At 41.8% G+C, this 16,919-nt stretch overlaps 1 protein-coding gene across 9 annotated transcripts in view; it reads right to left on the reverse strand.

The window, feature by feature from the left end:
• FGGY (FGGY carbohydrate kinase domain containing) overlaps positions 1-16,919 on the reverse strand; it is a 448,924-nt gene that overhangs the window by 195,802 nt on the left and 236,203 nt on the right. For all 9 annotated transcript variants that reach the window (XR_002725457.1, XM_023187457.1, XM_031934004.1 and 6 more), the window contains one exon: positions 7,566-7,669. Coding sequence is in view for 8 of the 9 variants with exons in the window: in XM_023187457.1 (XP_023043225.1) it covers positions 7,566-7,669 (104 nt within the window). In the remaining variant the exon portion in view is untranslated. The remainder of the gene's footprint in view (positions 1-7,565; positions 7,670-16,919) is intronic.

Below are 16,919 nucleotides of genomic sequence, written 5' to 3' on the forward strand. Positions count from 1 at the left end.
TATGGAAAACAGTTTGGCAGTTTTTAAAAACTTATATCTACCCTGTGATCCAGACATTCCATTTCTATAAAAGCCGGGCAGGGATACCCTGCACCATGATTCTGGAAGCCCACCAGGAACAGCACAAAGTCAGGTGAAACAAGGCATCTCAGAAGGTCAGGAACAAAAGCCTTTAGGGGGAAATCTACCTGTCAGCATAACTATTTTGTGTGATTAATCCATGCTGTATCTTATATTATGGTTCATTCCCTTTTACTGCTTAGTAGTATTTCGTTCTCTTGATACACCAAGAGTTGATCTTTTCACTCTTGAAAGATATCTGAGTTGTTTCCAGTGTTGGAGTATTACAAAGCTTTATTTGCTGGTATCAACATTACTGTACAAATTTTTGTATGGATATATGCTTTTATAAGAGTGGAATGGCTAGATCACGTAGTAGGAATACGTTAACTTTGTAACTGCTAAACCGTTTTCCAAAATGGTTGCATCATTTTACATTCCCACCAGCGGCGTGTGAGAGCTACAGTTCCTCATATCTTGACCACCACTTCAGTCATTCTAAGATGAGTAGGAGTAGTAGAGGATCTTAACTGTGGTTTTAATTTGCATTTCCCTAATGACCAGTGCTTTTCATTCAAATCTCTCCTTTGGTGACATATCTGTTCAAACATTTGCTCATGTTCGCCCCTTTTAACAGTGTCTGCTATGCCTTTCCTCCAGGCCTTTGAGGGAAGCTATTCAGCTGAAAGGGAGGAGGAAGGACTCTGGGTCAGCCTTCCAGAGGGCTCAAAGTTTTGCCTTCCTAAACATTGTATGACCCCCTAAATCACTCTTTGCCTCAGTCTCCTAACTTGTAAAATGAGGGACAGTAATGGCGCCTACTTCATAGGATTGTTGAGCTGTTTACATGATACAAAGTTTAGTAAGGTGCTTAGTACACTGTCTGCGGTCAACAGATGGCAGCAAGTACTATTACTGTTTATCTCCTCATGAGGACTGAGGCTGGGGTGCTACTGCCTGGGATCAGAGATATTAAACATACTCAGTCCAGCACAATGTTTCTATAATGTTTCTCAAATGTCTTGAGGAACGAGCTACCTTGAGCTTCTTGAGCGCACAGTCTGTTTCTCATTGTCCACTGAACCACATCAACCCTCTCCTCGCCAAACCAATGCCTAGCATATAGTTTGTTTTCAAAACATGCAATCTGAGAGCCAGTCCTGACACAGAGAGTGTCCTGAGAATGCTGGTTCCTAGAGGGCTGACAACAACAGGTCCTGGTAAACGAAGAAGAAGCAGGGCACTTTCTGAGCAGCACCTCAGCGCTTTCATTATTAGGTGTAACAGTGGTCCACTGTAGCATGTGGAATCCCGTCCCACTCCACCCCTTTGGTAACTTCTGCCAATGTCACTTGTTAAAGAGACCATGACAGAGAAACTGGTCTCACTTGCCCACTCTTTTCAGCTAGTAACAGAAGACCATCAGTTCATGTTGCATGGCTGTCCTCTCTCCCTGTGGTGCCCTCCCAAAGGGCTCATACACACCCACATACTGCTCAGGCCTCAGGGGAAGTCATCTGTGAGGCTTTGTGGACACAGCAAAGAAAAACAAAATGGAGAAGACTGAGGAAAGGGCCTACTACAGAAACTGGGCTGGCAGGAACATTGTCCCAGTGGGGACGGGGAAGCCATGATCCTGCAAATATCTCTTCCTATAGGAAAACCTCCTCATCTACCCAGAACTTGAGACAGCCCCTTCTTCCTATTTCCACCATACTCTAGCCATGCATTGACTATAGTAGTTACCACTTTGTATTGCAGTATATCTCCCTTTTTTGTCTTTCTCAATGTGCCTGGGCTCTTTGAAGGCAGGCATGACAGTTTTTTTTTGAAACGGAGTCTCCCTCTGTCACCCAGGCTGGAGTACAGTGGCGCGATCTCGGCTCACTGACAGCTCCGCCTCCCAGGTTCATGCCATTCTCCTGCCTCAACCTCCCCAGTAGCTGGGACTACAGGTGCCCGCCACAACGCCTGGCTAACTTTCTTGTATTTTTAGTAGAGACAGGGTTTCACTGTGTTAGCCAGGATGGTCTCGATCTCCTAACCTCATGATCCACTTGCTTTGGCCTCCCAAAGTGCTAGGATTATAGGCGTGAGCCACCGCACCCAGCAGACATTTTATCTTTTTTTTTTTATTATTATACTTTAAACATTTTATCTTATTGAAGACTTTTAGCACTTAGCCAGGTAAATTAAAAAAAAAAAAGTTTTCTTTATAAGTGAATAGTTAATGAATATTTTAAAAATAAATTTTAAATTTTAGAATAGTTTTACAATGTAAGATGGTTGTAAAGAACGTATATGCCTCACACCCAGTTATATTTCCCCTATCATTAATATCTTCTGTCAAGTATATATGTCACAGTGAATGACGCTGATATATTATCATGAACTGAAGAACACACTTTATTCAGATTTCCTTAGATTTTACCCAATGTTCTTTCTCTGCTCCACGATCCCATTCAGGATACCACATTACATTTAGTTATTATGTCTCTTTAGGCTCCTCTTGGCTGTGATAGTTTCTTTCACTTTCCCTGTTTTTTGATGACCTGGATGACAGTTTTGAGAAATACTGGTCAAGTATTTTACAGAATATCCCTCAACTAAGATCCATTTGGTGTTTTTCTGGTAATAAGACTGGGCTTCTAGGATTTGGGGATGAACACAACAAAGTGTCATTTTCATTACATCATATCAAGGGTACATACTATCAACATGACTTATTGTTGTTGACGTTGACCTTGTTACCTGGATGACTGAGTGTTTCTCATATTTCTCCAATGTAAAATTACTCTTCCCCCATTTTCTATATCATATTTTGTGGAAGGAAGTCGCTAGGTGCAGTCCACACTTAAGGAGTGGAAAGTTATACTCTATCTCCTTGATGGTGGAACATTTACATAAATTATTTGGAATTCTTCTGTATAGGAGATGTGTCTCTTCTTTTCATTTATTTATTTATTCAAAATAATTTATGTCAGTATGGTCTTATGGATATTTATGTTATATTTTGGGTTATAATTCATAATACTTTATTTTACTACTAAATTGTTGCAGTTGTGACCACTAGGAGCTCCTGCAGTTGGCTCCCTGTGACATATTCTCATTTTTTTTTTTTTTTTTTTTTTTTGAGAACTTCCTAACTTTCTGGTACTGCAAATGTGCCAAGCTCATCTTGTATATTTCCTATCCCAATCCTAAAATCAACCATTTCTCCAAGGAGTTCTGGTTCTTTGTATTGGATAATGGTATTAGACACTATGATCTGGGTGCTACGTGCTGGTAAAAACTAGCTCTTGGGGTGTCCTTATTTCAAGGCCATCTCAGCTAACAGAGCCAGGAAATAAATATGTATTTACTAACTTGTATATGTATATATATCCATAACTATGTCTATATGCATCCATCTGCATCTATGTTAAACTAAATATAAGTTCATACTGATGTCTCTAATTCTAATCCATAATCACATGGATTGTTCATGCATGATTAACGACTCATTTTTAATAACAATATCATATTTGGTATTTTGTGCCAGGTACAGTGCCAAGTCATTTACAAAGATGGTCTAATTTGAACCTGAACAAAACTTTATGGGTAAATACTATCGCTCACATTTAACAGATGCAGAAACTGAGGCAGTGAAAGATGAAGCATCCTGCCTAAATTCACACAGTAAATAGTGGGGGCAGTGTATGAGCCTATGTCTTTTGAGTCTCCACATCCATTCAATGATAGAGAATCACCATCTCTACATTAAGACTGAAAAAACTTCGTTCTGAGCGATTTAAGATGCAGATGTAGTTCCCAGCTCTCTTCAAGTATTGCTCTGCTCAAATCTTACCTCCTCAGTGTTTCTCCCTACCCCGACCCCCAGGGTCCTCTCCCCATCTGACATGCTAACTGGAAGACAAGCTGCCAAGTTACAACCCAACTTGACGGCTCAAGAAAAGGGTGCTGGTGCAATGGTAAGGATCAGTTCTATCTTACCCCATGACTTTTCAACCTCTGGCTAACCCCTGCTGTGTATTATCTAGGGTTTTGGTGACTTGGTAGTAATTAACTCTGAACAAGCAGCTCTGCTTTCATGGAGTTAAAAAAAGAACGGCAGTTTCCCCCCTGTTAATTAAATTATCCACAAGGAAGATAAATGTGCAGCCATGCTTGTATCTTCTAAAATATCAAAGGCCTTATTAATATGTCTTATGTTCAACCTCAGGCTTTTTCTCCAGATTCCTGGAAGCAACAGGAACCTGGAGGTAGGAAGCTTCTAAGTATTTACCAATACTCACTTACGTGGTCATTCCTTCATTCATTTATTCTTTTGGGGTGATCTAGAAAGAGGTAACCTGGATCGAGCACAAAATGTTCCTCGGAATTTTGTCTCAATCTACTAAATTGGAAACATTAGAAGTGAGCAGACAGGAAGAAAGAGGATCCTTCAGATCACGCTGAAAACCACTTTTTGAAAAACCCACAGCCCCCTTTGGTCCCTGTGTTCTGTTTGGTAAATTTTTCCTCACACTGGCGGTTTTATTTGCCAGAACCACAACAAAGGGGGTCCTTGAGTCTCCCTGGGAGTGTTTCCTCAGACCTGCACCTCTCCTAGACCTAACAAAGGTGTCATTGTTGCTGGGCTCCCAGCACCTGAGGAGATCAAAGACACTTTCCCATGCCAGCATGACCACAGTCTCGCCCTCATGACACAACATTAAAGCTGATGATTAATCCCCTTGGCCCAGAGGGTCCCTTCCCACCCCCAAGTACAAAGCAGGTTGGGGGTGGGGACTGTATTTCCAGCCCAACACGGTCATCATAAACTGGCATTTTATGGCCCTCATTCATGGCAACCAACTGCAGCTGCCCATCAAACTCGTTAAAGCCCAAACAGTTGCTTCATCTGAGCCGTTGACATCACTAGGAAAGTTTAATAACAATCTCCACCATTTTTGAGTGTCTGCTGTGTGCTAGGTACAAATCTACATAGTGCATGTTATTCAACTACCCTGTGAGACTGGCATCATTATCCCCAATTTGATGGATGAAGAATCTGAGGCTCAGAAAAGTTAAGTAGCTTACTCAGGTCAGAGGGCCAAAACGTGCATGAGCAGATATTCAAGCTTGCCTCTGGACAATGTAAAAGCCCATGCTCTCACCATTCCTCTATGGGTACATCATACTCATGCACAATTCAGGGAGGAAAGGAGGAGCAGGAGCTTTGGAATCAGAGTTAGATTTGAGTTCTTAGCTCCAGAACTTCAAAGCTTGTTGTGACTTTGGGAAAATTACTGGACTTTTCCATGCTTTAGGTCCCAAATGTGTAAAATAAATGGGTAGGGAAAGCCAGTCTCATCTCCATTAAGAGACAGTAAGACTGAGAAGCAGGCCATCACAGAGACGCTTGCATCCACTTAGATTTGCTTCTGTTCGGAAATCTGAATTGAGTGGGATAAAAATGCCTGAAATTCAGATCTCCCAGGAGAAGCCTGATTAGATGCATCCCTGTGAAAATAAGAGATAATTTAAACAGGATTAAATCAGTATTCAGTGAAGACAATCTAACAAGTGTAGACTCATATCAAGGGAAAGAAGGGCTGGCTCCTGGGCTGGTGCCTTCTGGCTTAAAGAGCCCTCAGGCCTCTGCAGATCTCTCCCTTCAGGGACAGCTGAGCCTTACAAAAGGGCGGCTGAGCAGAAGAAATATGCTGCAGTTATTATTATTATTTTTGAGATGGAATTTTGCTCTTGTTGCCCAGGCTGGAGTGCAATGGCACAATCTCGCCTCACTGCAACTTCTGCCTTCCGAGTTCAAGCAATTCTCCTGCCTCAGCCTCCCGAGTAGCTGGAATTACAGGTGCCTGCCACCATGCCTGGCTAATTTTTTGTATTTGTAGTAGAGATGGGATTTCACCATGTTGGCCAGGTTGGTCTTGAACTCTTGGTCTCAGGTGATCCACCCACCTTGGCCTCTGAAAGTGCTGGGATTACGGGCGTGAGCCACTGTGCCCAGGCAAATATGCTACAATTTTAAAACTTAGACAAATTCCATTCAAGACTGCCCAGAGCCCTGACAAACAGAAGGAAATCTGTTTCCTTAAAGTCCAGCAGGAATGTCATCTCAAGAAGATTCTATCACCCTGCACCCTCCCAGGCAGAGTCAGTCACTGCTTTCTGCTCAGTAACAACAACAGTCCTAGTGATTAAGAGTGAGCTCTTGGGATGTGCTTACTGCACGTGGAACACTTAGTATTACCTCATTTAATTCTTGCAGCACTCTGACAGGTACTGTCGCTCTCCACATATTGCAGATGAGGAATCTGGGGCCCAGAGAGTTTAAGTACCTTGCCCAAAGGCCCACACTTAGTAAACTGAGGAAGTGGGACTGGAAACCACTCGGGCTGGCTCCCTCAGCCATACAAAATGGGATGCCATGTGCAAGAATACCTCGCATATTGCTTGGCACATGACAGATGCTTAGTATCATGAGATCAATTTGTATCTACATTGGGGGGCCTCGCATTATATTCTAATACCTGTTATAACTTCATCTCATCAATGGGAGAGCCAATGTCATTCTTATATCCACAGTTTAGCACAGGAGCAGGGATTGACAAATAAGTACATATATTTATATTCACTGAACCAGAATATCTGATGGTAGAGAGGCTCAGGGGTCCCTACAGTTGCAAAACAGTTTCACATCCCACAAAATTTCCTCCATAGCTGCTTTGATTCTGCCCTGGGCTGTGTCCCGCTCTAATCTCTGCTCATCTCCCTGCTCCTCCCCCACTCTTCCCTCTATTTCACTTATCTGGGAAAATTCCAAAGAGTCGTCGATTTAAGTTTAACAGAGTAATGACTTTTAAATAAAAATATGGTAGAAATGGGTACTTATCGGAATGGAATGCTTTCAGACTCATGCATTTAAAGAAGATATAAATTTTAGGGCAGGCACTAAATTTTAACTGCAATCTTGGAGAAAGCCTTTCCACTAATTCATGGAGAAAAATTAACAAAGTGAAAATTGCTTATCAGTGTTCTTTTGAAGTCATGATATGCAGTCTAATTCTATAGATCATCAGGACGCTCCCAGGGAGATGGATTTATATTGATTGAGAGAGAGTTCCCTGGCCAAGGAAAACAGACACTCTTTGCAGAGAAGACCCCCCTACCCATTAGAGGCATATCAGTCTGGGGGAGCTAGACTTTGTCACCTTAGGATCAGATGTCACCATTCATGCCTGGGCTCTCTGACCAGGGTGACGTCAAACGGAGCACTCAATCCTTTTCATGCTTACTAAGAATTTGGCCCCTGGAAAAAGATCCAGCAAATGTAGGCAAGGGAGGTGGAGTGGGGAGCTGAGCTTCTGGCTAGACAAAGCACAAGGGGCAGGAAGGGAAGAGAGGAAAGAAGTGAAGGGGTGAAGGAGCCAGCACTCAGGGTCTTCTTCCAGGCTGCAGCTGCTGTGTGGTGGCTTTGCCTTTGTGCTCAGTGGACTCACCCCCATGTGACAAGACGACGTTCCACAGATGACAGCCAGCCGTGACGTCACTGGCTGCCCCTCACAGACAAGGCCGTGCCCTTTCACATCTGCCCCAATCACTCCTGTGAGAAAGGAAAACAAAAACAAATCCTCTTTAACACATAAAAAAGAGGGAGAGATAGCTAAAAACAAGCATTAACAAATCTTCTTTTTAATAGTCAAACAACATGGAGGAAGAGTCCTGTGTGTAGGGCAGTCTCAAGCAGAAACTCAAAGGGCATACTTGCCTGCATGGGAAAACTCAGAAGCCTGCTTGGATTTTGCTTTGTTCTGGTCAATGTATGGCACCCAACATTATAATAATGGCAGTAATTGTAATTATCATAGTAAAAGCAGCAGCTATCAGTTATTTTGTGCTCACTAAATACCAGGCACTATGCTACATATTTGCATACATGGTCTCATTTTAACCCCATCATAGATATTAATAATGCTAGACATCAGAGGAGAAACTAAAGTCTGCAGAGGTTAACTGACTTGCCCAATGGCACACTGCTAGGAAGGAGCACAGCCAAATGGAATCTGGTTTAACACATCACATCTCAATCCCAAAGAAGTCAAAGCAAAGGAACTGTCTGATGACTGAATCTTTTTGGCATCCCTAGATCACCATTCTTATTACTACTTATCGTAGAACTCCAAGTGTAAAGGAGATGACTGAGAGCGAGTTTCTAGTAACAGAACGCCAAATAGCAGAGGGTTTCCCATAAATGGTAGAAATTCAGGCTTCTTCCCCATAGGGCTCATATTCCTTGATACTTGCAGGGCAACTGACGTTACAAATGTGACAAGAAAGCTAGGAAGACTGTTTAGGGTCTGAAATTGTATTCACTTGCTCAAATATCCAACAAGTCCCTTCTATGCACAAAACGATATATACTAAGTGTGATGTGGAAGCCACAAACATGCAGGCGTGCAGAACTACAACACAAAGCTGGGGGTAGAAAGTGCTCAGGCAGGACGCAGAGACTGGGACACAGGAGAGAACAGCTCCTGCTGACCTCATCAGCTCCCACGCAATGCCACGTTTGTTCTCAATCTCTAATCCTCGATGCTCTTTCCCACCTCAAGAACTTCACATTTGCTCTTCCCTCTGCCTGGAATGCCATTCCCCCAACCTCTCTGTCAGGCCAGTTCCTATTGACAGGGCTTCCCTGATCCTCTAGGACAGATGATTCTCCCTGTTAAATAGTGTCATGCACTGGACTTCCCTAGCACAAAATACACTGGTAATTTTGAAACATCACATATCCCATCTGCCTTCCTTCTATAATAAAAGTTGCTAGGGGCTGGTACTCTTACTCAAATGCTTAGCCCAGGATCTACCACAGTAGCTAGCTCAGTGCAGGAAGTAGGAGTACAAATGCTTGGGGATGCAAGGATGAAGAAGACAAGTCCCTGTTCACAGTCTGGTGGGAAGGAGAGGGAAGCCTAAATGGAGCATTTCAGTGCAGGGAAATCGGTGTATCACAGGAGGGGCCACAAGGGCAGCTAACCCACCTATACTCAATTCTGCAGAAGTTAGCCAGGTAAATAGCAGGGTAGGAATGTCTCATCAGGCCACAAATCCCCAGATACTGAAGGCACTGGCTGCTCAGCAGCAGCCCTTGCTAGAAAGTAATATGAGAAAAAGGCCAGAGACAGGGCTCTTACAGCTTTCGAGGGTTTTCCACTGCTTTTTCCAAATTCTACCTTCTAGGGCACAGCAACCTGTGAACCTCTGCTATTGTTCAGAGGTCTAGCAGCAGGGGGAAGTAAGACTCTTCCAAACTTTCTGTTAGTTATCACACAGTAGTTAGATTTCCACAACCAGGCAATAAAGGTCTGAGACTTTTGCCTACAAGAATCCTTGGCCTATGTGTTTTCAGATCAAGTCCCCTGCTCTGCTCAGTACTGTGGGGCTGCCCCTGCAGGCAGCAGTTCCCAGACTCAAGTCAGCCAAGTTTGGCCCTGCTGGGAGATCTGGACCTGGAGGAAAGGGGAAGCAAGAGCCTATTTACTTCTCTTCTGTGCCAGGCAGCAGCTGTTTCCCCTCCACCACTCGGGCTCTGCTGACAGGGCCGCTATGGCTCCAGCATCTGCTGGTGTCCCCTGCCTTTAGACTATGGGAACACCACCTCCCTCCTTAGTCCCTCCAGCCTGGGGATAGTAGCCATTTCCATTTCACTGATCTCTGAATTGCTTCATAAGGAATGTAGCTCTTCTCAGCTCCTCCATCATCAGGATCACCATTTTTGGGTATTAAATTGCCTGTTTTTAAACACTTAGAGTGCTTTATGTTTTGCTGGACGGATCCTGAGTGATATGATTCTCCATTCAGGGCACAAAGGCTTTTGTACTGGAATAACCCAAGATATGAACTCATTTTAAGTGAGCTCTTTTTACATGCTCTTTCTATACATGTCTCATTTTATTCTTACAACAACCTAATGTGATTGGTATTAGTATTATCCTCATTTTATGGGTAAGAAAACCGAAGCTTAGAAATGAGTAGTAACTTCACCAGGGTCACGCAGCTCACAAGGAATAGGGCTGTGATTCACATTCAGGTAATCTGATTCCAAAGTGCTGGTTCTTCGCCACCAAGACTCACAGGTTTTTCTCTAAGATAAAAATCCAACAGCTGGGCAGTCAATGTTTACTTATCTGTACATCTCAAAATATTGGAATCTTAAATACATTGATTCTGAGATCCTTGACAAAAAAGGAGTTGGCCACAGCTGGTCCACAGTATCATAAATAGGTTCAAGGAATTCCTGAGAATCACCCACATTTACCGGTTGCACACACATAAAGTACAGGTAAAGTTAATGTTACAGGGTCATTCAATACTAGAAGGGAATTAAAATGAAGGAACCAGAAATTTGTAGGAAATATTCATTTGTTTCTTCTTGGGTTGGCAGATTCATTGTTGCTATATCTAGACTTAGAACCTGAAAACTAGTGTGCTATTATGAGAAAAGGGTGGAATTTGGAGACAGAAGGATCTGCTATAAAATGAGGAAAATAACAACATCAAATGGTTGTTGTGATATTGCAGAAATACTTACAAAGATCCATAAAAGGTAAACATTCTTTCTTCCTCTTAATAGATGCAGAAGCAGAAGAACAGTGTTCAGGTAACTTGCCCAAGGCCACACGGATTTAAGAAGCAGTGCCAGGATTTGACCATGTTTTGACTGACTCCAAAGCTTATATTCTTTCTATACTCCTCACTTTACGATGTTATAATTGTCTTATATAATGAAAACACACTTGGAAGTGCTAGTTCACCATGAAACAGTGACAGCCATGGGCTAAGAGTTAGAAAAAACAGAGTTTCAGCCCCAATTTTGCCACAAATAGCCTAAAAGTCTGAACTGGTTCTCTCACCTCCACAATGAGAGAAATGAATTACAAATGGAGGTCCTTCCTCAGCCATTCTCAGTATATACACAGAGCTTATCCTAAAATACGAGCTGAGGTGTCTCCTTACCTAAAATTATATATGTTGGGCGGGACTAGCCTGATTTCCCCTCAAGAGAGGTTCTCTATGCTCTGCCTAATGTCCACCCCCATTCAGCAGCCATGCATAGCTGATGTTCACTGCAAGACCACTTGAGTCAGAGAGCTGACATATCTTATTTTTCCTTTGGCCACACAGTGTTTTGGTGGGCTGTCCCCGAGAAAAGAGGTTCAGAGACAAACAGGGAAAAGCAAGAAAAGGTGGGAGGAGCTTTCTTCTTTCTGGAGAAACATATTTTGCGATCCATAGAGGAATCACAGGCTGCACATGTACATCAGGAAACAATTCACAAGATGTGATTTTGATACAAGTGCAGCCCTCAATACTGCCGGGGCCCTTCATATGACCGTACCAGTGTCAGTTTATTCTGCAATCCTCAAATTGTTTAAGGAGCAAAAGTAGCAGCTGAAGAAAACAGGCATAAAAAAATGGTGACATCATCAATTGTGTTTTCCCTGAAACTTGCACAATGCCCAACTGATGGCAGTTGCTCAATAAATGTTTGTTGAATTAAAAAACAAATAGCAGAAAAACAGGCTAACTCAACGAACTACATGCCTCCCACCCCTCAGTGTAACACACATAGTTCATATCAAGCAGTGTTTAAAAAGAATGGTAAAAAAGGAACATTTAAAACTTCATGAACAGCTCTCTTATTTACTTTAATATGCTGTCTCCCTTCATCTCTCGCATTCATCCAACCAACAATACTTCCACCCAAGCATTGAGTACCTACTATATTTATGTAAAATAAAAAAGAGACTTTGCAAATGTTATGATTAAGAGTACGTTTTCCTATAATTTATCACGCTGTGGCAGTTTTGAAAGCTTACAGGGTTATAGAGAAGAAAAACATCCTGAGTTCTTGCATTTGTGTTATAATTATCTCCCACTTTATAGCCATATAAAGTACTTTATAGCTTGCAAAGTATCCTCAAATACTGTAACCTTCCAATTTAGTCCTTAGAAAATCCTGTGATATGTGTATTTTATTTCCAGTTCACAATTGAAGAAACTGAATTTCAGAAAGGTGAAGTAATTTAGTTGAGTTTATTTAGTGACTTAGAGGTAGAAGTTGGACTCAACTAGGATTTTCAGTCTCTGAATCTGATGTGTTGGCATCTTGAAAAAGACCCTCTTGAAATAACAACCTCAGGCACCTTCTCTGAAGTATCAAAAAGGATAAGAAGGGTTTTGAACACACTTAAGACTATATCAGTTTGAGACTCTTGATTCAACTATTTGGATTAATGAACTGACTGATGAATCCCGTCCAGTGAGTTTCTTGCCAAAGCTGGCTGGGAGGTTTCTGGAGTTCCTGGAGAGGAAGGTCTCCAGAGAAGGCTCCCTAGTGACCACCAGCTTTATGTATGCAAATTGACAACTGCATGCTCCTGGAAGGATAACAATCATATCAAAGACATGTTCTCTGCAGAAGACCTAACATCAGACTACATACAAGCAGACGTTGAAGTCCATTGTTTTGACTAACATTCATTTATGTTATACAGAACACAACATATTGGGTTAGTATTACGGCACAGTGTTTAAAAATAAGGACTCATTCATCATGTGATTTCTTATCTTCTTTATGTTTCTTATCTTCTTTATGCCTTGATTTCCACATCTCTACAATATGAATAGAATCCTCCTCACAGATTATAAAAATTATATATATGTTAATAGAGGTGTAAAGTACCTATAACAGTGCTAATAAGAGCATTCTGTGATGGAAATGTTCTATATTTGTACTGTCCAATACAGTAGATACCAGACACATGTGGCAATTGAGCCCTGAAAATGTGGCTAGTACAACTGAGGACTGAATTTTTTGTTCTATTTTAATTAATTCACATTCAAGTAGCAACATATAGCTAGTGGATATTATATTGAACGGTACAGGTTAAAACATGCTTAGTACTATATGAATCTTTGCTGTTTTTATTATTTTTATTATTGTTATTGCTGTTTTTGTTGTTTATCTACTTCTTCAGAGTTAGGCTTGAATCCCTCTTTCATCCCCTTGGGCAAAAATGCCTTGATCCCTTAGAACTTCAATTTCCATATCTGAAGAATCTGGATAGCAATACTTACCCACAAAGTTGCTGTGAGAATTAAGTAAGAATTAGGTGAAACACACCAGTACTCAATAAATGGGAGCTACTCCATCCAGGACCTACAGAAGTGCCTGGTACAAGCAGGGCTCATTACGGGTGGGATCTTTTCTCCTTATTTCTGAATGTGATTTGGTGGTCCTTGACACTAAGCAGTTGTTTACTGTGCTCCCTCTGCCTAGGATATCCTTTCCACCAATACATCTCATCCCATAACAATCGTAGGGAACATGGATTCCATTTTGAAGACTCAGTTGCAGCATCAGAAGTCTTTCCTGATCACATCTCTCCACATCCCCAAAACACCCAAGCCTCCTTCCTTTGTAGCCCATCTCCTGACCCTCTACAGATTCTACCACTGTAACTGTAGTTTATGTGTTTGCACAGACAACACAAACAAATCCCTCTACTACACTATAAGCAAACGGAGGCCAGGGCAAGTCTTCACACTGCAGTGGCTCACTATTTTTTGGTGGTGTCGTTGACGAATGAATGAATGAATGAATGTGTGTGGCAGAAGTCACATACTAGTAAAGCACAAGACATTTTCTAGGTAACAATAGCACATTTAATCACTGACAAAGTCTCTGTGTCTTAAATATGAATAAAGGTGAAAAATATTGATGGGTTTTGAGTGGCCACTCATGGGTAATAATGTAATTACTGGAGCCCCACAACATACCTTGTCAAAAATCACTGGTAAAGACTAAAGGTTCTAAGATCCTCAATTACTGGGAGATTGCTTTGTGCTGGACACTTTGCAAATATTATCATATTTGATTCCCACAATGATATTGCAAGGTAGTTATTATCACATTGATTTACAAATAGAGAAGAGAAGAGTAAAGTTTTTCAAGCAACTGCTACAAGGTCCCACACTGCTAAATTGCGGGGGATCTGGGGGTGGGACTATATCACACCCAGATCTACCTAACTCTAATTCTATCTTATCCTACATTATCTCGTGGAATTCACAGAAGCTAGTTCCCTTCTTTTCAACTGCTTACAAGAACTCTAAGTATTCCCAGACAATAGCATAGCTGAATTCAGATCTCTTTCAGAACTTACTGTCAAAATGCCACTAAAGCAAACCCAAAGGGTTAACCTCAAGCCTAGCAAATGAAGGGGAGTAAAATATCTAAAAGGTGGCCAGGCGTGGTGGCTCATGCCTGTAATCTCAGCACTTTGGGAGGCCTAGACGGGTGGATCATGAGGTCAGGAATTCAAGACCAGCCTGGCTAACATGGTGAAACCCCATCTCTACTATAAATACAAAAATTAGCCAGGCATGGTGGCATGCGCCTGTAGTCCCAGCTACTTGGGGGCTGAGGCAGGAGAATCGTTTGACCTCAGGAGGTGGAGGATGCAGTGAACCGAGATTGCGCCACTGCACTCTAGCATAGACCACAGAGCGAGACTCCATCTCAAAAAAAAAAAAAAAGTCAAAAAGAAATGTGGTCTAGAACTTACTCCAACTAAATCCTAAAGTAGGTTTACTTTAAAAAACTAATCCCATGATTTAAGCCAACAGAGAAGTTTTACACACCTTGACACTGCCACTGCCCCCTCCCCCGCAACCCTCCCACCCTCTGCAGAGCAAGAAAGATAATAGGAAAAGTCTTTGTCTACATGAGATGTAAACAGACATTTACTAGATATATGAACTAGTTAGGGCCTAATGGTTCAAAGAAAGGGCCCTGGAACTAGACTGCTTAGTTTCAAGTCTGGCAAGTAAGTCAACTCACTTAAGCTTCCTGTGTCTCAGTCTCCTGATCTATAAAATTGGAATGATGATAGAATGTAGCTTATAGGGCTATCATGAAGATTAACTGAGTGGAACAATGTCTGGGACAGTTTACTCAATATATTTTCACCATTTTTGTTGTTACTGCCGACAGCTTCCAATCTTTGGTGTTAATAGCAAGGCTTGGCCCAACAGTTCATTTGCTTTCAGCACGGTGTGTGCTTTGCCAGAGTTATTTGGGTTTACTTAGATTGACTGGAACATCTGCTTTCTGTCCTTGACTATAAAACTGATGACAAAATAATTGGGGGCCCAGGGGAATAAGGAAAATGAGGTACCAGGTAGTAGGCATAACCCAGGCTAGCATTTTAAACATCAAGAATAAACCAAAATCTGTTTGCTTCACAAAAAGCCACAATTACATGCAGCACCATGCATGCTGCAGTTTAACTTGGAATGGCATTCATCATTTCTGTCTTCATGCCACACTCCTCCATGACTTAGAGCAATCAGAAACCAACTCAAGAGGCGGGTTGTATTGGGAGGAGTGGAGAGAAGAAAGAACAGACCTTCCAATAACTGGGTCTCATTCCTCTGTTTCTCCTTTCTACCCAGAAAGATCAGATCTCAAAGGTAGGCTAACATATATAGCTTGGAAATCTGAGACTTAGAGAAAACTAGAAAAATCCACAGTGAAGACAAAGCAAAAGCTTGATTTCAGAAATTCCTTTCTTCCTAACCTCAATACAGCCTCTAGATCACTTGGATATTATCATCTATGACTTCAGACAAGACGACTTCTCATTCTCAGACATTAGGCATGGTAAAGTATCAGGTTGAAATCTAATCCAAACAGCCAAATTAACTCACAAAAATTACTTTGTAAAAATTAAAAACAGAAACAAAATTAAGAGAACTGGCCTAAGCACCACAAATGCATCTTATGGAATAAGTCCTTAAATAGATCGAATACTGTGACTTGAAAGCGCACAAATGGCTTCCTGAAAATTTATAAATTGATTAATTCAACAGCTATTTACTGATCCCCAATTATAAGCCAGGAACTATGCTGGGTGCTGGAAATCTAAAGATGAAAGTTGTTTTCTTGTATTTTACAAGATTCCAGTCTAGCAGTGATGGAAAGATACACAGGCAGACATTTATGAGACATTATGGGAGTGACCAGTGACTCAGATCTGAATAGTCTAATAGAAGGAAGGAGCCCCAGTCCCCAACCTCGTTTGGATGGTTGGAGGCAGGGGCTCCTAAAGCAGGTGAGGCAGAAGTGTATCAGCCATCAGGGAAGGAAGATGGGGAGGGAAAGGCTTTCAAGTACACCTTGAGACAAAAGAGACAAAGTCAAACACACAGTAGAGAGAAAGAGCCAGATGGTACAAAATTGTTGAGCTACACAGTCTGAAGGAGACGGAACTTTGCATTCTGAAGAAACTGGTTGGTGTAAAGTTCTGGGTCTGAAGTCTGACAGATCTGTATTTGATTCTTTCTCACCACCAGTTTCCTGTGCAAACTTCTGTAAGGGAACATACCTCTTCCAACCCCACTTTTCTCACTTGTAAGGTGAAAATAATGGCATTTCCTTTACAGGGTCATTTTTCCTGGTATCTGCACTTGATGGGGTTCAGGACATGCTACCCCAAAATATGGCATGTTAGTATTTTGAATAGTTTAAGCTGAAGGTATCTGAGAAAATCATAGAGGCATAGACGTCGCTTTTACCTTTCCCCCACCATTCTCCCCTAAAGCAGGTCATTAAACCTAGGAAGGATTTTCTGACTGTCCCCTGAAGCAGGTCATAAGACCCTCACATGAGAGGTGCCCTCCCTGTACTCAAAGGAAAGCACCACCCTTATGTCTGGAGATGAAGGATCACAGGGATGGATCTGCACTAACAGGCCTTGCTAAGTTCTCCAGTTTATTATCATTAAATC

Source organism: Piliocolobus tephrosceles, chromosome 1, assembly GCF_002776525.5.
Source record: "Piliocolobus tephrosceles isolate RC106 chromosome 1, ASM277652v3, whole genome shotgun sequence".
NCBI classification, from domain to species: Eukaryota; Metazoa; Chordata; class Mammalia; order Primates; family Cercopithecidae; genus Piliocolobus; species Piliocolobus tephrosceles.